Source organism: Podarcis erhardii (assembly GCF_964252035.2).
Source record: "Podarcis erhardii genome assembly, chromosome: 10".
Classification (NCBI taxonomy): Eukaryota; Metazoa; Chordata; class Lepidosauria; order Squamata; family Lacertidae; genus Podarcis; species Podarcis erhardii.
The window spans coordinates 16,635,550-16,659,514 of record NC_138500.1 but is presented as its reverse complement, the minus strand read 5'-3'; the positions used below and the strand labels follow the sequence as shown (position 1 = coordinate 16,659,514).

Below are 23,965 nucleotides of genomic sequence, written 5' to 3'. Positions count from 1 at the left end.
AAAGAGAGTATCTGGGCTGTATTCTGGAAAATCCTGTGGTTCTCTGCAGACCTTGACTCTGCACTGACAGCAAACTAGCTTTTCCACAACTACCAGTCTTGCTTTGTAACGGGCAGTTGCAAAACTGGCACACATCCCGAGGTACAGTCTCAGTTCATGAGACGGCCGCCAACTTGGATGGCTTTAAAAGAGGGTAAGACAAATTCAAGGAAGCCACGATGGTCATATTCCACCTCCACTGCCAGAAACAAATGGTGGTGATGTTCCACAAGGCCTGTAAATGGCATCTTGACCCGTCAATATAACTCCGGGATCAATTGTTAGTCGCGGCAAGAATCAGCCCACATATCTTAATATACTTGCTTTAATATACAGTGGTACCTCTGGTTGCAAACAGGATCCATTCTGGAGCCCCGTTCGCAACATGATCAGAATGCACCCTGCATCTGCACATCGCAATTCGCCGCTTCTGCGCATGACGTCATTTTGAGCGCCTGTGCATGCGCGAGTGGCAAAACCCGGAAGTAACCCATTCTGTTACTTCCAGGTCACCGCGGGACGTATCCTGAAAGAACATGACCTGAACCAAACGTAACAAGAGGTATGACTGTATGCCAATTGGCTTGCTCTGATGCTATGTTTATCTGTGGGCTTGCGACACTTAGCTAGTTGAGACACTTAGCTACTTTTCACACTGACTGCCTGTCAGCTACCTCCTTATCTAGGAGATGGAAGAGAGTTGGGAAGGGGCTTCCAAGCTAGGGATGAGTTAATTGGGTTAATGAAGCCAGATGAGGTAGCTTGCCTTTGTATAACTACAAAATTTTCAGCCCGGACACTAAGACTGAGGGCCTTCTGGTGGCTCCCTCGCTGCAAGAAATGAGGTTACAGGTAGGGCTGCCGTACGTTCAGAATTTCCCGGACATATCTGGGATCCACCCAAGCAGAATTTCCTGAAATCAGTAAAAATGTCCGGGCGTATGGCAACTACACTCAACAACTTTTGTGTCTGGATTTCCACTTTTTGAAATATGGCAACCCTATTACAGGGAACCAGGCAGAATGCCAAGGAAATAAACAACTATCTGGCTTTCTGAAGGCAGCCCTGTATAGGCAAGTTTTTAATGTTTGATGTCTTACTGTGTTTTAATTTGTTGGAAGCCGCCCAGGGTGGCTGGGGGCAACCCAGTCAGATGAGTGGCATATAAATAATAAAATAAAAAAAATCCTTCCAGTAGCACCTTAAAGACCAACTGAGTTAGTTCTAGGTATGAGCTTTCGTGTGCATGCACACTTCTTCAGAAAGCTCATACCTAGAACTAACTCAGTTGGTCTTTAAGGTGCTACTGGAAGGATTTTTTTTTATTTTTTTTTTGACCATGGCAGACCAACACGGCTACCTATCTGTAATATAAATAATAAATTGTTGTTATTGCCTAAATGCTTTCCCTGATGTGAACAAGTCGTGATGACTGCTTGTTGCTTTGACCCTGAGTCTGTAAAGGCAGCGGGACTCTGAAGGCTGTGAGATCACACCTTTCTTTAATAAAGCACTAGAACTGGTCATTCTGATATTTTTAGCGTCTTCCTTTGGCATCCCTGCATCAAACCACCCTCGCAGGCCCTCCCTTGGGCCTACAGATCAAGACAGTCAGTATGCCTCTGAATACCAGCTGCTGGTGAACCCAAGTGAGCAGAGTGCTTCTCACAGACTTTTGGCTGACCACTGTGAGGACGGGATGGGCCTGATCCAGCAAAGCTTTTCTTACGTTTGCTCTGCACAAACCGTGTGCACAACACAGAGCAGTCCTGTGCAGCACAGGAGAGCCCAAGAGCAGGTGCTCCAAACTTCTTAAAAGTTTATTTATTTGGTTTGTATACTGTTTGTCATCTGAAAAATCTCAGGGTGGTTCATGGACTTGTGGCATCCAGAGCTGGAAAGCAGGCCCTGATGTTAGTTCCCAGGCAGCCTTCGTCAATGCTGGGGCCCCAGGTGTCCTTGAACCACAACTCACATCAGCCCTGACAATTGGGCTAGGGAAGATGGTGGCTGTAGTCCAACAACAGCTGGGGAACCCAAGGTTGCTACCCGGTAGCTCTGGAAAATTCTCTTCATGCCCTTTGTCACACTCTTCCTGGCCTCTGCTGAAAGTCCAATCCAGTCATTTTCTAGATCTGAGAGAGTGAAAGACAAATGCCTCGCGGTTGCTAGGCAACCAGCTCCAAGGTACTGCTCCTTCACCCTTTAGGCAGCAAGATGCTCTAGTACAGTGTTTCCCAACCTTTTTTGGGCAAAGGCACACTTGTTTCATGAAAAAAATCTCGAGGCACACCACCATGCCAGATGGGGAAAGGTCACTTTTTACTTATGTAAAAAAAAATAAAAAAATAGTAACAGCATAGAAGGTAATGGTTATCTCTTTGATGTCTGATGGGAGGGCATTCCACAGGGCGGGCGCCACTACTGAGAAGGCCCTCTGCCTGGTTCCCTGTAACCTCACTTTTCACAGTGAGGGAATTGCCAGAAGGCCCTTGGCACTGGATCTCAGTGTCTGGGCTGAACGATGGTGGCGGAGACGCTACTTCAGGTATACTGGACCGAAACCGCTTAGGGCTTTAAAGGTCAGCACCAACACTTTGAATTGTGCTCGGAAAGGTACTGGGAGCCAATGTAGGTCTTTCAAGACTGTCGTTACGTGGTCTCGGCGGCAGGTAGCAGCGCTCACAGCTTACGGACTACACCGTGTAACAGGTGTCTGGCCCAGCAGCCTAAGGCGGACAAGCCACTGAAACAGGCATTCAGAATCCATTCATTTCATAAAACCTGCAGGGCTCAATCTCTGTGTTTGTGTATGTGTGTGTTTCTGTTTTGCCCAAGGGTCTGGGGGTGGGAGAGAGCTCTTTAGCATGATGCTTTTAAAACAATTAAATTATCAACAAACAAACCTGATGATACGAATAGCAACGTCAGGTGCTACTGGGGGAGGGGGGAAGGGGGCCTACTCGGAAGTAAATACTGCGTCCAGGCGCAATTAGCGCTGATTTAAGGTGCACCAAGACTGCCTAAAAACCTCACCAAAGATATGCAACAAAGCGCTTCGTTGCAGAGGGGAGAGTTTGTGCACCGTGGAGGCTGGAGGGCTTCTATTCTACATGCGGGGGTTGGGGGGGCGAGGAAAATGTGCTCCATGGGGGGGGCGGGGAAGGCAAGAAAAGGAGCTGAGCTCTAACTATAGGCTCCCACGCTTGAGCACGCCCGACTCGGTGGGGCGGACCACCCTCTCTCCTGGAGGAGGAGGAGGAAGAGGAGGAGGAGATTCCCATCCACGGCGTGGCCTCCCGCGCTCCTGAACGGGAAATCTCTGCAGCCCAAGACTCTCCGCGAGGCAGCTCCTCCCTTCCTGCCTTGAGCCGCCGCCAGCCGCGCCCCCTCCCCAGTTATCTGCTGCCTGCCAAGCCCCGCCCCTCTTCATTGTCCTCCCCTTCTGTTTATTCCCCTTCCTCCATCCCTCGCTTTTTTCCCTCTCTTTCCTTTTTTTAAAAAAATATTTTCTCTTCCCCTTCTTTTTTCCCACCCTTTCTCCCCGCCCTCCTGGGTTAAAGGATTTGAGCAATGGGTCTGGAGGTGGAGCTCGTCGGAGGATTAGCCCGACTCGCCCGCCTCCCTCCCACGGCACACTAGGCAACATCCGGCGGCACACTAGTGTGCCGCGGAACACCGGTTGGGAAACACTGCTCTAGTAAACATGCAAAAATTAAAGTGTGAAAGGCAGACTGGTATCCTCAAACACACGCTGGGCTTGTGGCAGGAAGCAACAGCCCATCAGGACTCTGTGGTGCACACCCACTTCAGGGCTATGGATAGGAGCTTTCTCCTCACACTTTGTGTGCCTACTGTTGAAAATATGGCTATCTAACAGAAACGAAACAGAAACGAAATGCTGTCTGGGTGTTTTGATCCTCAAGATCACATGGATCTCCTGCTGCTGGCCAGGGCTCTGTTGGAATGAAAAGGGATGGGGAATGACTGCAGGCCTAAAGGTGGCACAGAGAAGAAGCATAGAAAGATCTCTGCACTGGTTGACTTGGCCATGCAGGTGTGCCATCTCCCTCAGAAGGACAACGACATCACTCGAAAGGCTGAGAGCCTTCAAAGGGCTCGTTCTGAGCAAGGAAGGGAAGAAAGGTTAGCTTTACAGCTGCCACTGGGGGTCACTTGGTGGGTGCCGACACCCATGACAGGGCCTTCTTGGCAGCGGCATACATTCATGGAACGCCCTCCCTGCGGAGGATGAATTTTTAAAAATACGCAGGCCTTTGATGGCCAGAAGATGCTATTTGTGGCAATCTTGAAATTACCATCTGTGTGTGACTGCTGAAATGTTTCCAGATGTTTCAAATTGTTTAAAAATGGATACATTCATACATATTTTATTTATTAAAATTTATTCACAAATATTAAATTTATATTAGATTGATTTTATAAAATATATGAATACAATACATTTATAAGTATTTAAAATAACTGTTTAGTGTCAAACAAATAAATATTGTTTTGCTGTTTTTGTTGTGTGCTGCCCTGGGCTCTTTTGAGAAAATGGTTGAGGTAGAAATTTTTACCAGGGATGGTAAAAATGAAAAGGAGAAAGCAGGTGGCTATTCAACTCCATTTACAACTAAGATTTGAGGCAGGAACTCAAAGTGGGTTGGATCCTTTGGAAATGTAGCATAATGAAGAGGCTCTTGGGGAATCTAGAAGCAAAGAGGCCTTGTACCCATTAACCGCCTTCCCACCTCACAAAGCAGCTAACATCCAACATCTCACCAGATTTGAACAACATGGTGGGAACACACAAACACACACACACACACACACACACACACACACTTCTTTCACTTACAACATCTCTGTCGATCTTGGCTGCCATCATTTCAGACGTTTCTTCGTGCTCGTGGTACTGTCTAGATTTCTCAACTAAGGAAAGAAACATACCAATTGAACCACTCAACTTGGACAGGAACCTAGAGCGTTTTCAAAGTCCAGTGACTTGCAACCCACAATATGCAGCCCACAATACCTGAAACAAAAGGACTATTTCTTAGTCCATCACAAATGATGTGTGTCACATGTTGTGAAATAAGTCATGATAGGAAAGGAAGGCTGCATTCACAGCAAACTTTTAAAACATTATGATACCACATCATGGCTTCCCCCGAAGAACTCCGGAAACGGTAGTTTGCTAATGGTGAGGAGAGTTGTTAGGAGATCCCTGTTCTCCTCACAGGGCTACAGATTCCGGGCTTCCCTGTCAAGAAGGAATGATTGTCAAACCTTTATAGGGATTGTAGCTCTTGAGAGAAATTAGGATTTCTGAACAACTCTCTGCACTCTTAACATGCAGCTCTCAGAATACTTTGGGGGAAGCCATGACTGTCTAACTATATGACTTATAGAAGACATCTGAAGGCAGTCCTGTATAAGGAAGCTTTTAATGTTTGATGATTTGTTGTGTTTTTATATTTTGCTGGAAGCCACCCAAAGTGCCTGGGGCAACCCAGTTAGATGGGAAGCATACAACAACAACAACAACAACAACAATTACTACTTCTACTCCTACTCCTACTAAAGCAGCATCATAGTGCTTTAAATGTCTGGTGTGGTTGTTGCCTAAGAGAAGCAACCAGTAGTGACTTGGATCACCTGTGAGATTGTTCCTGCTTTGGGCAACGAACTGTGGTTGTTGAAATCTTAGGAGCCAACCGAGTGGTGGGATAAGATTTTCAGAGATTGGGACTTCACTGCTCAGATTAGCAAATTGCCCTTCTCCATGGCAAGAAAAACCACAGCAAAGCAACTGTATGCATTTTTACACAGAAATCAATGTTCAACAAAGCTTCTTCCCTGGTACATGTGCAAAACCCTGTGGCCTAAAATCCCGCCCCCTCAAAAAAATTAAAGAACCCAGAATAAACAATACAAAGCAGAATTTAGCTCTTCTTGATAAATGATCCAAACTAATGTGGCGGTTTCGTGTGTGGAGTTTGGACAGCCTCGCCTATACCCTGAGAGGAGATTTGTCACAGGCAAGGTCAACAGGCCACGTACAGCCCAAGGCCATGCAACCGACAGCCTTGGCACAGAACGTTGCCAGTCTCTGCCTTGCAAGGTTATCTCACGGTTTCCGCAACACTCACAGTCTCCTTGTTCAGCTGCCCAAGCGGACCAGGCTGCTACCCGGCTTCTGACGTCCACCTGAGTGACAGTACCTGGAGGGACGGGAGCTGGTGCTCTTGGAGGTGGAGGAATGGCACCGTCAACTTTGGAAAGCATCCTAGGTGGGAGACATAGCAAATCAAAAGCAAAATGCTGAGAAAATGAAATCTCTTTCCCCCGTAGTTTATTAGAATAGCAAGGGGAGAGAGAGGACCCTTGTACTCTGAACTCTCAGCTGCATGCCATCTCTGGCTCTCCCTAGGAAGGAGCACAAAGCAAAATCAAAAAATTATACATCTGAATCTAAGGAGGAGCCTTTCAATAAGGCTGAATATCATGCATATCGAAACCAAAGTAATATCATCGTCTTTGTACAGCAGGGGCAAGTCTAAAAGCAAAATAACACACCGCTAAAATAAAGGTATGTATTTTTGAGTAAGAGCTGACACACTTTTCCAGAGAACTTAAGATAATTTGTCAGCATCTATAAAAGAAGATATTTCACTAATAGGTGGGGAAAGTGCCCCCCTTCCCAATTTGCAGGTGTGATGTTTTTTCAAAGGAGGTATTGTGGAAAGAGACTAAGTGCCCACGAGGAAGTGGGCCATCCCAAAAAAACCCAGAGAATGCTCAAGGTTGCAAACATTTCTACACGTGTGAGTCCCGCAACAAAACACTACTGCTTAATCTCACACATTTCTGTTCCTGAGTACCATAATCTGTAAGAAGCAAAAGCTTCCCTGCTGAACAGGGAAGACAAAGTAAGTTAAAGCATTTAGCTCTTTTTGTTAAATAATTTAATAATTTTTAGTAAAGAGTACTACACTGTGCCTGTTGTTTTTGTCCATGGAGTTTTCTTGACAGGGATACTGGAGTGGCTTGCCAGTTCCAGCTCCAGGTGGATCACGTTTAGTCAAAACTCTCCACTATGACCTGTCTGTCTTGGGTGGCCCTGCATGGCACAGCTCATAGCTTCTCTGAGTTATTTAAGCCCCTTTGCCATGGCAAGGCAGTGATCCATGAAGGATCTGAGGGAGGCAGTGGAAGACAGGAGTGCCTGTCGTGCTCTAGTCCATGGGGTCACGACTAAATGACTAAACAACAACAACTACACTGTGGGCCATAACCAACACAGATATATGTGCACACAACAGAACTTTTTCTTCCTCACCTATCCCTTGTAGCCTTACACCCCCTCCAACCTCATAATCAGCTCTGATGGGCTGAAGGACCCTGTAGGACAGATTTCTAGGGCTCAGAAGGGAGAAGAGGAAATAAAAATCCCTGCTGTAGCAGTGGAACAACCCATGTGGAGCACATAATAACCCCATATATATTTATTTGTGCAGAGTTCCTGTCTACCTCCTTTCAGGAAGTTTGCCTTGGATTAAACCCCAAGGATGCTGCAAGCACACTGACAAGTTACCCATCTTCTCTCATTTCTGCTGCATTTTGACCCCACTTCTATCGGTTATCGGTACTCCGCACTTGAGTTCACTGTTAGGAAGAATATAGGATATTATTTGCAAATCAAAACGTATGCCTTACCTGAGTGTTTCGAGTCTCCTCTTTGGCTTCCCCCCTTTGCTGTCGCTGATTGCACTTTCAATGTCTTCGTGGATCAAGTTTGCCTGGGCAGAAGCAGTTCAACAAGTGAAAACAGAAAATTCGATACCAAATAGCGTAAGATCTTAAAAGCAGGGCTGTGTTAAGAAGATGCTGAGCAAAGCAAAATTCTGCCCAGAGAGCAACCCAAATTCAGCAGCAAGATAAGAAGAATGGTTATTTTATTAAATTTGCATACCGCTCTATACCCGCAGCTCTCAGGGCAGATGCATAGATCACACAAATTAAGCACATCTAGAATGTGGTTTGCACTATTTATCCAAGTTCTGCTAGTCCCTGTAAGAAGCAAGGAGTTATGGGGAATGTTGAAGCCTCATCCCAGGATCACTGCCAAGTTTGATTCAGCCATCACTTTGGGGTGTTGGAAATTCAAAGGCTATCAAACACACTGTAAGTAGAGAACCCTCTATCTGGGATGGGGACCTTCTGAGTCAAATCAACATCTGGAGAGACATAACTCTCCATCAGTTCCACCCAGCATAGCCAATGGTAGGTGATGATGAGACCTGTAGCTGAACACATGACAGATTTGTTAGTTTCTGTTTGCCACTGTGCAGTGCTTTGGAGTCACAAGACTCCATTTACCGTACATTCCAGAGACATTCCAGGCTGTTGGAAGTCTCACGGAAGACAGGAGACGGATGTGACGTCCTGTTCCTTTGTTTTTTCAGTTACTCTCTGCTCTCACAGAGAGAGGATGTATTACTTTTCTGTCTGTGTAGCTAGAAAATAAAACATAGCAATGTAGACATAAATCTCATCACTTCTGCTGCTTTGATACTCTGCTGACTGGGATGTGCCTAGAGCCTTATCAGAGGCTCAGGTCGTCAATCACGTCGGAGGCAAATGGAAAGGATTTGCTGAAAGAACTAATTGAACTAGAATACAAAAAAGGGAGGTGTGAGGAGGTCAGGGAAACAAGCAAATGAACGTCAGGATCTGGAAAGGTTGATTTGTTTTTAATTGTTTTTTGTGTTTTGTATTTTTTCCTTCTTTTCCTTTTCTTTTTTTTATTCTTGTAACTTTTTTTGAAATTTTAATAAATATCATTTTTTTAAAAAAAATCACGTCGGAGGCGATTGCGGAGGACTCGACCGGAGGAAGATGAGCTTTATCAGCTCGGTCGTAATGAAGATTCCGACAAGATTCCCCATCCCTGCCTTAAGCCAAACAGGCTCTACCACATCCCTGAAGGGTGTTGTGAGGATGTACGAGCCCTGGTAGATCTAACTGAGGACATATCTGGTACATAATCCTGCTTCCATCTGTGGCAGAGCAAACACCTCCAGCGAATGATATTTCTGAGTCCGTCCTGATTATATTGCCATTCGACTTAACTTTACTGAGAGGCTGTGGTTCCTGCATTACGAAGGGCTGACTACATGGGTTCCCTTCCAAATCTACCATTCTATATTTTTTTGTGTTTCTCTTCCCTCTCATATTGGTCTCTACAACCACAGCAGGCGCCATTCCAACTTCACCTCCAAAGGTGCTCTCCTCCATTGTCTCCTGAGATAGACGGGTGCCAACCTCATTACAGAGCTCGATTGCACCTATGAGATACAGATTGCTGTTTGCAGCTTAAATCTGCTCACATGCCAACCACCTCAGGACAGCCGTAATAGGTAGGAGTCAATAATCTTTAGGGATGTTGGCTGGCAGTGAGCCAGACTCTGTTTCGAGGTTAATGGCACACCAGCAAAAAAAAAAAAAAATTAAAAAGGGTATTCGGCACACAGCAAATCTTCCACTTCCAAGTAAATACAGAACAGCTGCTCTTTAAAAACCGTACAAGGGTAAAGTTGCCAATATTAGTCAGTGCTCTTTGCACTTCTCTTTGCAAGCCAAAACTATCACATTCTCATCCAGTCAGGCAGGAGCGTCACGGTCTTAAAAGTCACTTTTAGCTCAGGGCTGATCAGTCTCTGCTGCCCTGTCAAAGCAAGACTCTGAAAGAAGGCTCTGATCGTCGTCTCCCTGATTTCCTCGTAACAGGCTCTGGCAGTCGTTTTCGAAGTACATCAGCCAGCCAACTCAGGAATTCTTGGGCATTAATTCACTGCAGAGGTACTGACTGAGCCTGTCACATTGTCTGACGTGAACTGTTCATGAGTAGGGCTCGGCCATGTATCGTCCAAAACTAGTTTGAAGTCCGCATCGTGATATCGGTTTCGGGAATTGTGACCTGCCAATATATCACGGATCATGGTGCGTGTGCTATGCAAAAATCACAAATCACAATGAAACCAGCCAGTGCCTCTACATAGCCCCATCCTTATTTCAGATATCGTGAGCTATCAGTACATCATGATGTTTATCTGGTGATACATTGCAATGTTGAAAACCAGGTATTGCCTGGAGGCATTGTTGCTGTTCACTTTTTGGATCTTTATTTTGGATCTAAAGATTTATGTGGAAATTGTACAATTTGGTCATGCACCTTTTGGTGTTTTGTTTATTGTTTATAACCACAGAGAGGACCTTTGATATAACCAGAAAGGCTATTCTTGAGTTTGCAAGGAAGCTAAGGGGCAGGAAACAAATTTAAACGGCTACAATTACTGCTTTGGTGGATAGTTCGGAAGTTGCCTGCTTACACTCATGATTACGATCTCCTAAAACACTGCAGCTCTGACATATTCTTGGAGCCCACTTCCATTGTCTTGGGAAAACAGATTCTGCTAGGCAGCCACATGGGCCAACCAGACATCGTCCTGTTACTATCACTGGAACTGTTCCAAAAGCGTCAGATCTTCAACAGGCCATACTTTGCGATACATAGAAAGAGGATATAAAGAGCAGGGACTGGAAATGCAAATGAAGTTCCTGTGAATATGTTCCAGTACTAGCCTTACTCAAAGTAGACCTACTGAAATTGATGGGAGATGACCGATCTAGGATTAATTCATCAGGTCCTGCTCATGGGCTTCTGACAGGCACCAGGTTGGCCACTACAAGACCAAAATGATGGACTTGATGGGTTATTAGTATGATCTAACGAGCATTTCTTACTTTCTTAATTTCACTGAGTCTCCTGTGAGTAGAATTTAGCTGGATACAACACTAAGGCTTAAAGGAAAGGAGTTATATATTTTAATCTGTCTAGTACAGGGAATGACCCAAATTTAATGAATGTTGACAGCTGTGGAAATCTTCTGCGAATATCCAACCGCTCAAGACATACACTGGGAAATGTTTGACAGTCACCATCTGTTCCCCAGTTTTGGGGTGTTCACCAGTAAATGCTGACAAACACACTTCAGTGGCTGCCAACATTCACCAACGTTCCTTTGAGTTTGGGGACACTTGGATCAAGTTTGTTCACAAGAAATTAAAAAATAAAATAGAAATCCAGCTGCGGACAAAGGCTACAGAACAAGCATTCCATCCCGAAACAAGACATCTCCCTTCAGTATTTTGCAAAAGCATTTTATTCAGGAGAAAACAGAATGTCACCTCCAATATATGTCCAGTTGATTCAGTGTGGCAGAGTAAACTATCCAAGCAATTTACCTGGATGCCCTGAGGGCCAAGCAGGTGTAAACATTACTGCGGCAGGAAAATGAGCTCTGCCTGCAGGTGGACTGAGCGGCTCAGCTAAAGGTCACTTCACACTTTGGCCCTGTTTGGACTCAATCTCAGTCTGAAAAACCATGGTTTGATGCATAGCTAAGAAATCTGGTGCCTTCCAGGTGTTGCTGGACTACAAATCTCATTGCCCCTGACCACTGGCCATGCTGCTTGGGGCTGATGGGAGCTGTGGTCCAACATCTGGAAGGCAACGGAGGTTGATGTCTGTTGGAAAAAGAATGTTGTCCTAGATGGGTCTTAGTCATATAATAAATTAGGTAATCAATTTACTACTTTACACCACCTTTCAGAGCAAAACAACAACCACCACCCTTCTCGAGGCAGTTCAAAAATCAAATCAGAAAACCCAAGTCACAAGATTAAAAGTATTTCATTTTGCATCAGCAATAAACAGCTGTACTTGTGGGCTTCCCATAGGTATCCGGTTAGCCACTGTTTGAACAGGATGCTGGACTAGATGGGCCTTGGGGTCTGATCCAGCAGGACTGATCCAGCAGGACTGATCCAGCAGGATCCAACCCGAGGCTCAGGGGCCAATTGCAGCCTTCCCAAAGACCTCTCCCCAGACTCGTTGCATGAAAAAGAACATGAACTTATGATATCTGGGTTTGAGGACTGGATAAAATATTGGTTTATAGAGAGGAGAATTGTTAGGTGTGATGTTGGAGTGGATGCTCTGAGTAATTTTCTATATATAGCTGACAGATGAAGAATCAGAAGTTCTCTTTTTTCCTTTCCTTTCCTTTTTCTCGCCACCCCTCCTTTTGGTTTCTGTTTCTATTTAGATTGGTTTCTTTTATCTGTGATACAAAGACATTGGATATCTGATAGTAACCTTTGCATATTTTCTTTCAAACCTTAATAAAATCTATTGGGCAAACAAAGAATGAACGAAAGAGCAGAGGAAAGGTGGGTGTGGCTAAGCCCTAAGCAAAGCAAAGTTAAAAGGCCAAGCGCCCTCAGTTTCTGTCTTTTGCCTTACCTTAACTTCATCGCACTGGAAAAGGTGGAGATCTGCTTTGCTTTGGGCTGGCTCTTTGCAAACTAAGGCAAGGATGGAGTCGTAGCTGCAGGAGCTCATCACAGCATGGCAGTGTTGGATTGTGCTCAGGGGGAAATTCTCCAGCTCATTCTGCAAAGGAAGATTTGATGGCAAATCTTCAAATTATTACTCAAAGCCACTGAATCAAAGAACTCAATTGCGTGGAAGCTCGAGAAGCTCCGTGACTTACGAACTATTGCTCACACAGAGAGGACCGTAAAGCAGTTATTAAAAAATGATACAAAACCCTGAACAAGAAAGCTGTTTTCCCCTAGCCCCAAGACAATTTCTCTCTTCCCCAGCAACTTTGAAAATACGAAGGCACAATGCTTAAAAGGCTTTTCACGGTACCTTTGATTCCAAGTCCACCAGGCTGACAGCTTTGTCATCCACTTGGAGAATCATATCTTGTGTCCACACTTTGCCTTTGGCATCCAGCAGCTTCAGTTTCCTTATGCCGTCATCCACCGTGATCATGGCCTCTTTCCGATCCAAGACAAAAGTGGTCAAGTGCTAAGGGAGACGAGGAAAACAGATAAAAAATGGATATGGTTTTAAAGAGGGGCTAGGGCAAGGGTCAGCAAACTTCTTCCACAGGGGGCCAGTCCACTGTCCCTCAAACCTTGTGGGGGGCAGACTATATCTGGGGGGGGACCCACCGACTCTCCCCTCCCTTCTCCACAGTACCGGACGAGCCCCGGTGGCTGCTTACCTGTGCCTTGCGAGCAGCAGGGGCTGGTGGCGGCAGCAGTGGAGGGACAATGAGCGGCGTGAAAGGGCTGGCTCCAGAGAGGGGCTGCTTAAAATGGCGCTCAGCCAACCGCAGCTCAACAAAGCCCAGGCCCCTTCCTCCTCTAGGCAGGGCAGGGAGAAGCCAGGAGGAGGGAGGGAAGAGGTGCTGCCGCAGTGTGTGGGGGGGGGGGGAATGGCGCAGCATGAACAATCAGAATCCCCACACTGATCCATGCAGCGATTCCTGGACCGTCTGCGGGCCATATCCAGAAGGCAATTGGGCCGGATCTGGCCCTCGGGCTTTAGTTTGCCAACCCATGGGCTAGGGGAATATTCAGGGCAGAGGTCTTCTTTTAAAAACCCATTTTACGGACAACCACAATGGTGTTTCTGAAATTGCTTACATGCGCAATTTAAAACATTTCTTTCTTTTAAACAACAACAATTGCTTCTTGTTTACAATTGCTTCTACTCATCTCTCTGTTACTGAAGATGACTGGTGAGTTTAAATGTGTCTGGCTGCAGACACGGGCTTGGGAAAATATTTGTTTTGTGCAACTGCACATGTTATTTCATCTTTATGTCTTTGCATATCCAGTTTGTCACTCCATATGGAGATGCATCAATTGGCTACTGAGTTAGGATATTTATCTCTCGTTCCTAGGTTACCTAGATTGGGGGGGGGGGTTCGATACACACACAAACGAATAATGTTTTTGTTTTACTTTAAAATACAAAAATGTAGCCCGCCCTTTGCCCTAAGGGCCCGGGGCAGGTTGTAACAGCAGATAAGGAAAACAGGAAAACATTAGAACAAAATACTGTATCAGACAGACAATTTCCTAAGATCTGCAATGTAGGTGCCAGCTAAACAGGCAGTGTGGCACAGTGGTTAGGGCGCTGCACTAGGACCTGGGAGACCAGGGTTCAAATCCCCACTTGACCATGATACTCAGTGGGTAAACTTGAGCCAGTCACTAACTCTCCGTCCAACCTACTTCACAGGGTTATTGTGTGGATAATATGGAGAGGGCGAGAACCATCTAAGTCACCTTGAGCCCATTTGTGTGTGCCTGTTTCTGCCGGGCTTTTTAATACAGTGTCTACATTTAAAAAACCAAGTGTAGAAAAAAAAGCCAGGTTTGCAGCTAGCATCTGGAGTTGAACAACTTATGTGTATCACAAACTGTTTAGTAGAACAACTGAAAGCAACCGGTAAATCAGCTTCAATACATGATGAATGACTATAATCCATAGAAGCCATCTAAAATTAGTAAGCCCTCCTAGAATCAAGGGCTAAGGTGGCCAGGAAAGCCTCCTTTGGGAGGGTATCCTATAGATCAGGAGCCACAGCTGAAAAGGCCCTGGACCTGATTCCATGCATCTATTTCCCAGACCGTGGAGCCACCCTCAACAGGGACTCCTCCATTGCCTCTGTCGGAGGGCAGAAGAGGAAAGAGAGGCAGCGTTCCTTCAAACAATCAGGGCACAGGCTTTTCAGAGTTTTAAAGGTCAAAACCTGCTCTTTAGTGTGTGCCTGGAAACTCACTGGGGTTTAATTTGAAGTGTGTGGGAAGTAACATTTACAATGTCCTCATTACTATTTGTGCAGCCACTCAGCCCAAGGTGAGCAAAGAAGCACTTAATTCATTTTCCGCTGCACCTCTGCTTGGCTTTCCACACACTCATGAGCCTCTCCGCTTACTTCCTTGACCAAAGGCGTGCACCAGAGGCTTAGAGTTAAGCTAAGGGGTTAACTCAGAATCATCGACAGGATGGCAGCCTCATTAAAAAGACTCTGAGAATCCTAGCTCTGTGTTAGCACAGAGCACTAAATCAGGGTTTTCCAAAGCCACCCCTGTTCACTTGCTCCAGCTCTCTCTTTCGAAGCTCTTGCAGAGGTCGACATCAGAGGTGCTAAATGCAACAAGGCTTATTTCTGCCTTGAGGAATGTTTTTGAATGGAGCCATAGGCAGCTTCCAGCCCAGCCTACGCCCCATTCGTTACAGAAGAACTGCAAGGTTAAAAAACATTACGTTGGATGAAAGTGATCAGAAAACACAATGGGTTCTACAAAATGTGGCATACTTCAAGCATTAATTTAAACAAAGGGAGTGTGTTTCCTAACTGTGGCATCACCACAGAGAAAGCCTTGTTCACGTCACCATGACCTTAACCACCAACTGAAGAGGCGCCTGGAGCAAGGCTTTCTCTGCGGCTTAGCAGGGGTGATATGGCTCTACAAGGACGAATGGTCCTTAGGTCTTAAGTTTCCAGTTTAAGGTTGTTTCTGCTCACAAATCAATCAATCAACAATTTGATTCTTCTTCCCTTTTCTTACTAGTTTCTCTAAAACAGAAGGGAGGCAGGCTGAAAGTTAGTAAGACAAAGCAAACAACAGCAACACTTGTTTAACTTTTCTCCCTCAAGAGTTCAGGTTGGCGCACAGAATTCTTCTCACTTTTTCCGTCCTTGCAGCTGGGTTGTGGTTAATCAGTGCCTTCAACCCTGACCTCCCCTAGTCCAAGTTAGAACAATCCTTCCATTAAACAGCACAGTCTGTATTTATGTTAGAGAGGCATGTAAATGTACAAGTAATTTAAGTCTGATGGTTAATCTTCAGACCTGTCCAGCATTGCAGCAACTATTTCCATCAAATCCCGCAAGTGAAAATTAGGTTAATAAATATTGTAAATGAAATAATACAAATAAATCTGTAGAATTCTTACCTCCACGTGGTACTGCGATGTCTCAGATATGCTGCTGGCACTATCGCGGGCATAATTCTTCCTTTGCTCTGTTTTTTTTTTTAAAAAAATAAGAGGAGAGAGGGGGGGGAGGGAAAGAGAGAGAGATTTACCATCTTCATTTTCACATTCCAGCTTACTCTTTGCACAGGGTATGTTTAAAGTGCCATTTATCCTGAGATTACTAGCCTTCAAATACATCTCCATCTGCTTTGCTTACATACAATGTGTTAAACACCAGAAGCTGAAGGAGGAGGGTTGATTCAAAGCACAGCAAGGACTGCAATTCTCTTCAATATAGGAAAGTGAGTAGAAGTCAGAATTCACTGCAAAACCCAAGAGTGGAACAACTATGTGGCACTTCTGGGACTCTCTGTTCATATTTTTTTAAGAAACTGGTCAACAGACATGGTTTCAGTCCAAACAATTTTCCAGATCACACAGCACGGAGTTCTGTGAATGCTAATGATCATTACATAAAAACAACTCTGATTTAGGCAATATTGATCAGAATAAATTAATAGAGAGCTAGGGATGAGTTTAAGGAATGGTTACATGGGTGCCAATTATTAATTTTGGATGAGATGGCATCATTATGCACAACTGAGTTCATTTTTTTAATAAAAAAGCATTATATTGCCTAAAGTATTAATGTACCACTTTTTATTATAAAAGATTGTAACATAACAAAGAAGAAAACAGATTAAATATCAAAACTCCACTCAGAAAATCCACTCCACTCATTCAACACACTTCCATAAACTCAATTCCCACACAAATTCCACACACACTCAGCCCACACCTGCTAACACAACCTCCTTCACTATTGCCAATTACCAATTCTTCTCCACACATACCTGTGCCCTCTCCATTTCTTGCCGAGTGGTGAAGATAATTTGCCATGATATCAGAACTGGCAAACCATCGTTGCATTTGCCTTCCATTCCAGAATTGGAAAGCAACCATTTTAGTGGGTGGAGCTAATTTTTCCCTTTCTTCACAGTTGGGACTTTCAAATCTCATGTGTTGCAGTGTCATTTGTCACTAGCATACACAATACACATTTTCCTCTAATACAATGTGTTTGGAGAAGAAGAGCACCCTTCAAAGGATAGCTGTGTTTCGGTTCGCATATTGGTTCGAGAAGCGTAAATTAGGTAGTTTCTCATTAAAACGCAAACTAACCCCTATTGCAGACACTAGAGGAACAGAAGAGATGGAGGATAATTCTGCCTCTCAGAGGGTTGGAGCTGAACCGGTGGAATTTTATCTTTAATAAAAATATATTTTAAAAATGAAAATAAGGGAGACTCCAACTAAACGTTAGGAACAACTTTGTGATGGTAAGAACCATTCAACTGTGGAATGGATGGTTTTTGATTCTCTGTCATTAGAAGTTATTAAACAGGGGTTTGATGGCCATCTGTCAGAGATTCTTTAGCTGTGCTTCCTGCATTGCAGAGGGTTGAATGAGATAATCCTTCGGTTCCCTTCCATGCCTCCAGTTCTGTGATTCTGTGAACACACCCATCATTTTTACAGGTTGAGCAAATGGGGAGCATGGAGAGAAAAAGACGACTCATTCATGTAAATAATTTGACTAAGGAAGGTATTAGTATGGAATGAAAAAAGGGGGGGACCAGTAAAATGTCAACACATCATGCAAGTCACAAAGGGAAAAAACACTGAGGAACAGGCTCAAAAGCACACTACAGAAATTCCCAATCGTCTGATCCAATGCTAATGAGTTCATTATTCCAAAGAACCGCTGCACGAATCCTTTGATCGTTTCAAAATGTTGACAATATCTTTTTTTGCTTTTGCAGCATTTCTTTTGAGGGAAAAAAACTTCATTTTTTAAAAACATGCGTGAACACACACACAGCAAGCCAACTCTTTTATCATTCGCTACCTTTCTTGGTTTTCTGCTTGGACGAGGATCTGAAGAAATAAAATCCATCTGCCCCTGACAAAATATGGGGATTTTAAAAAAAGTAGTAAAATCTAGATCAATCCAACACCGATTAATTATTTCCATTCGGGAAGGTGACAGGGCAATAGTTCTCACTGATGGGATTTCAATAAAAAAATGGGATGCCGCGCAGCGCTAAAGGGAGGCGGTGAGGAGAAGAAAAATGCCATGTGGCAGAAAGAAATACACACACAGGAGATTTTTAAAAGGATCAGTTCACACACTGCACAGAAATGAACCTGTGCACATTATTTAACTTTATTTCTATCCCAGAGGATCTTCGTTTTTCATTTAGAAACAAAATGCATCTGGTGGGGACTGCAACAAAATGTTGCAGTGGGAAGCGAAGAGGATTTCAGACATTCCATTTGCTCCTCTGTCTCTCCCCCGCCCCCCAGTGTCAGCAATATGTGGCCACTGAGCATGCTCGGTCCACATTCGGTTATAGGGGGGGTTTCCACTTCCAATTTTTTCCTTACCCCTCCCTAAAGTTGTTTTTTTAACTTCTTTAATACGGCCTAGAACTTCATAAGAGATCACAGCTATTCATAGCTGTCAAGTGTCCCTTATTTGAAGGGACAGTCCCTTATTCCAGCGCCATGTCCCGCTGCTGTCCCTTATTGATGGATGTCCCTTAAATGTCCCTTAAATGATGTCCCTTAAATTTCAAAGGAAGCAGCTCCTCTCCCTCCTTCCCTCCCTGCCGGCCAGGGAGGAGGAAGGCTCCAACTGTGTTGCTTGGCTGTGTTGCTCACCCAATAAGAAGTCTAAGAACGACTGGGGGGTGGAGCTTGCATGCCTTGTGTGTGGCTAGTTAATGCAAACTGAGGGGGTTTTGAATGCTGGATGCCATTTTGTTGCACATGCTGCTGCAAACTTTGCAGTGCAAAGCCAGGCCGGGATGCCATCTTAAGGTGAGGTTGCATAGGTCTTGTGGTGCATGTGATTCAGATTCTATTCAGTTGAACCTCTGGTTACAAAGTTGGTTGGACAGTGTTCTCGAAGCTACCAGCATAAGTTTGACCAGACTGCAGGAGGACAGGAAGACTGGAGTGCCTGGAACAGCAGGTCCCTTATTTTGGCTGCTGGTCCCTTATTTTCAAGGCTGCTGGTCCCTTATTTTCAAATCTGTAAGTTGACAGCTATGCAGCTATTTGCCTCAGCTCCCAGCTTCCTTCCTGAGAAAGTTAGCTCAGGTACCAAGATCTGCCCTTCCACAAGGAAGACAGAAGCAGAGAATCGATTCACCTTCCCCACAATCTCCTTTTCTTCCTTTGGCACACATTTGATTCCCTCGCCATCCAAGAGTCCAACTGCCTCTCTGCTGTTGGTCTTGTGTTTCTAGCAATGTAATCCTCATATTATTTTTGCTTTCAATTCATTATTTTCTGGCCTTCCTTTTGCCAAAGTGTATGTCCCTTTGTTTCCATGAGCAATCCAAAACATTATTCTCCCCCACGTGACTTATGTACCAGGGCCAGGTTCGAAGGTATACAAAGCCCTGAACGACTTAGGCCCGGGAGAGATAGCATATCCAAGGTCAATCACTGAGATCGCTCCCGGTGATCATTGTGTATTTTTCTGTTGTGTATCATATCACCCTGGGATCTTCAGCTGAAGGGCGGGATACAAATTTAATTAACAACAGCAACACCCAGGGGAGCATTATTAGTGGTCCCCCACAGACCAGAGGTTGTGCTTTCAGTGTCATGGGCTGAAATCTGTGGAACTCCTCTCTACTAGAAGTCAGACAGTATCTGTCACCGCTGAGTTTCAGGCACCTGGTTAAAATAATTTCAGGATGCCTTCAAGTCACAAATGCTTCTCTGACATTTTCATTTTTTTATTATGTTCTCATTTAAATTTCTGAGATTTCTGTTCAAATTAGGTTTAATTTATGTTTTAGATTTCGTATGTTTTTGTCATTATAAGCCTTCCTGAGCTCTAGATAAAGTGGGATGTACATTTTAAACATAATCAAATAGGCTGCACAACATTTTTATTTTTGGGGGAAAAGTCTGCTAAATTAGGATATTGCCTGCATTATGACCCAAGCAGAATTTTATCGGATGTCTACTTCCACTGTATAGCCTCATACTCAGTTCTCAAATGCGCATAGCAGCACATCTTTTCATTTTAAAGACACCGCTTTCCGCATACGCTGCTGCTGTTAATCAGTTCCCCAGAGAACCAACTGTTAAGAGAGAAAATTGGCAGCTTCTCAGGCTGGAGACATACACACAAACACACATTACAAACCCTTCTCGCTCCTTCCCTGTGCACAGAAGCTACAGATGGGAGAGTGGTTATACAGCTGCCTCTATATCATGCACTGCAATGACCCTGCCCGTGGATCCATGCCTTAGGAAAGCCAACACATGTGCATGATCGGACTTCCATGAAAATGGAACCCACAGTCAGGACAGGGATCAGATAGCACAAATGTCTGGGTGTGACCAGAAGCTCGTATGCACATTCTCTCACATTAGGGCTGGGCAATACATCGTCCAAAGCTGGCTTGAAGTCCATATCACATCCATACCTGCTTCATCATTTTTTGACCTGGCACTATATTGTGAATCATGATGTGTGTGCGTCCATGCTATGCAAAAATCACTATGTGGGGAAAATTGTGAAGCCAGCCAACGCCTCTACATAGGTAAAGGTAAAGGGACCCCTGACCATTAAGTCCAGTCGCGGATGACTCTGGGGTTGTGGCGTTCATCTCGCTTTATTGGCCGAGGGAGCCGCCGTACAGCTTCCGGGTCATGTGGCCAGCATGACTAAGCCGCTTCTGGCGAACCAGAGCAGCACACGGAAACGCTGTTTACCTTCCCGCCGGAGCGGTACCTATTTATCTACTTGCATTTTGACATGGTTTTGAACTGCTAGGTTGGCAGGAGCAGGGACCAAAAACGGGAGCCCACCCCGTTGCGGTGATTCGAACCGCCGACCTTCTGATCAGCAAGTTCTAGTGCCTCTACATAGCTCCATCCTTACTTCAGACATTGTGATATACAGTCAAACCTCAGTTCTCAAACGGCTCTCTTTACAAATGTTTTGGCTCCCGAATGCCAAAAACCCAGAAGCTAACTGCTCAGTTGTATTGAGGCTGTACTAGTATATCACGATGTTCAGCTGGTGATACAGTCAACCCTCGGTTGTCGAAGGCGATCCATCCAGAAGCCCATTCAACTTCTGAAATGTTCAACAACTGAAAACTAAAAGCGGAAGCCTCAGAACAATAGGGAAACTCAAAACGGAAGCCGCATAGCACGTTTGGCTTCTGAAAATTGTTCAAAAAACGGAGCAGTCACCTCCAGGTTTTCGGCATTCGGGAGTTGAAACATTCGAAAATGGAGCCGTACGAGAACCGAGGTTTGACTGCATATCACAGTGTTGAAAACCGGATATCACCCAGCCCTAGTCCATGTGAGGGCATAAGGGCAGGGCCATCCACATGCCTAGTGTCAAGGCATTGCAAAAATCAAGGCTTTGCTTGGTAATCCTGTAACATCCCAGTCTCACAATTCATGGAAGAAGGGGGGCTTCAAGATCATGAGGGAAGGATATTTATTATTATTATAAATATATTATAATATTATAAATATATTATTATTCACCCTAAGGTCCCAGGCCGGGTTGCATCATTAAAACACAATATTAAAAAAACAGTTTAAAACAAGTACAAAAAAGGTGAGTCCTAAAAAGATACATCTCCAGCACCCAAACCCAGAGGTGTGCTTTCAGCATTTGCTAGAAGCTGTATAAGGAAGGTGAAAAATGCACATTACAGCTCATGCTCATTACAGTGTGTGTGTGTGTGTGTGTGTGTGTGTGTGTGTGTGTGTGTACCACAGCTTAGGAGCTCTCTCTTGGGGGCTGTGAGGGTTACCAGGCGGGCCCCTTAAGAAGCAATGTCTGCAAACACTCATTGGAGAAGTGGGTTGGTGTTGTTGTTGTTTTTTGCCAGGACACATGCATGATCTTCCAAGGATGGCCCCATTCAGCCATCTTGTATGAGATGCCCATGAATCCTCAAGTCTCGTGAATGCAACACCACCCACACAGACTGTGGGACAACCCCAAAACCTGGATTTCTGAAGACCCCTGGGCACAGGGCTTCCCTTGATTTCCTAATGTGTTTCCGCATTTCAAAGCTCCAGGTGCACATGAAGGCACAGAGCAAAAGACTACAGTGAAACCAGAGCTGCCCGAATTCATTCTACGGCTGAAGCAAAAGTCTGGATAACTCCTAAGCCCTCTGGAGTCTCCATCACAGGCTTCACCCCCAGGATGACGCTAGTATTCCCACTTTCAAAGCAGATCGGCAGATAACAGCACAGATTGCCTACCAAGCAAAGGAGAGGGTCTTTAAATATTCTCTGCTCTAGACACCTTCCACCAAGCTTAATAAGGAATTCATACTGGTGGCCTTATCACATACACAAAGCCAATGAGCCTTACCGTACAAAGCTTTCGCACTCGTCTTCGACGCCTGGTCCCTCTCGCTCTGAGAAAATGTTGGCGATCCATATCCACTGCAAGAGAAGACGCATTGTCTGTGTGTGGTTTCCTTTGGCAAAAGGTCAGCTGACATACCTTATAAAGCTAATATGCATACAGAGATAATGTTTGCACTGAGTGCAGGAACTTGAAAACTCCTGGCTTCCATATTTCAAGACCATATTGACTGAAGACGTGATTGAAAGGAAACCAGGATGCCTACTGACACTTCAGAAAATAGATTTCTAAGAGGTGGAGATTTATTGCCCCTCACAGATCTGCTTTCTCTATTCCCCAAGAGGCTAGCTAAAGAAAAATAACTTATGCAAAGCAATTATTTTATGTGGAGCTATATTTATAACACCTACAGCCTCCCTGTCATCCATTCAAATTCCCCGCTCTCTGTATCCATATTCTTTCATCCATTGTTTTTACTTAGATACCGCCCTTTGTTCAAAATCAATGAATGATTCACCAATAAATGTATAAAATACCAAGCAACCAATAAAATTACAAAAAAAAAATCTGTTAACTTCAAAACAACAACAAGCAAGATAACGCCATCCAGAAATTCCAAAGGTTCAATAACCCCATTAAACAACAACAAAGGGAGGATTTTAAAAGCCCATGTGGTGATTACTTGCTATTTCATATATGCCAGTGTGCATTTGTGTGTGTTTCAGCTGAAGTGGTTGCATGAAGTGATTCTGTGCGGCTATTTTGAAAGCCAGCATGGTGGGATGTCCTTGTGCTGGGAGGAAATCGATGAAATAAATGCACACCTGTTATAATAAGCACACTGGTAGCATTTTGCTGGTCAGAGATAACAGAAATGTCTCATACAAATCGTTCTCTTCACAATCACCTGTTTTGCCACTGCTTTGCTTGAGGGAGCTCAACTCTGCAACCCCCTTATCCTCACAACAACCCTGTGAGGTAGGTTAGAAGTTATTGTGATTTTTTATACAGGATCTGATTCTTACTATTAGTGTTTGATGTTTTATTATTGTTTTTCTGTATGTTGGAAGCCGCCTAGAGTGGCTGGGGCAACCCAACCAGATGGGCAAGGTATTAATAATAATAATGATAATGATAATTATTATTATGCTGACAGTGACTAGCCCAAGGTGAGCACCATGGCTGAGTGGAGATGTGGTCCTGGTCATTGCCCAGCAATCATAAGAAGAGCCCTGCTAGACTAGGTCAACAGCTTAACTATTCCAGCATCCTGTACTCACAGTGGCTAACCAGGTATTACGGGGAGCCTGAAAGCAGGACCTGAGCATCAGCACTCTCTCCACCTTCAATTCCCAGCTACTGGTATTCAGAGGCATCCTGCCTCCCCCCCAGCAGAGGGAGACCAGAGCCATCCTGGCTGGCAGCTACTACATCACACTGGCTCTATTGCAGAATTACAGTGCCTGTACAGTGCCTGCAAAGGATTTCCCCATCTTCAAAATGGTTATAAAGGTGAGCAAGAGCTACTGGGAGTGGGATGGGTGGGGGTGAAGAGAAGAATTTAATCTTGACTATT

At 44.6% G+C, this 23,965-nt stretch overlaps 1 protein-coding gene across 1 annotated transcript in view; it reads right to left on the bottom strand.

Moving 5' to 3' along the window:
- The window catches only part of EPS8 (EGFR pathway substrate 8, signaling adaptor), a 139,326-nt gene that overhangs the window by 34,351 nt on the left and 81,010 nt on the right, over positions 1-23,965 (bottom strand). Inside the window, 7 exon segments of the mRNA XM_081879423.1 lie at positions 4,826-4,975; positions 6,196-6,332; positions 7,763-7,845; positions 12,414-12,563; positions 12,825-12,986; positions 15,936-16,003; positions 22,393-22,466. Coding sequence (XP_081735549.1) covers positions 4,826-4,975; positions 6,196-6,332; positions 7,763-7,845; positions 12,414-12,563; positions 12,825-12,986; positions 15,936-16,003; positions 22,393-22,466 — 824 coding nt within the window.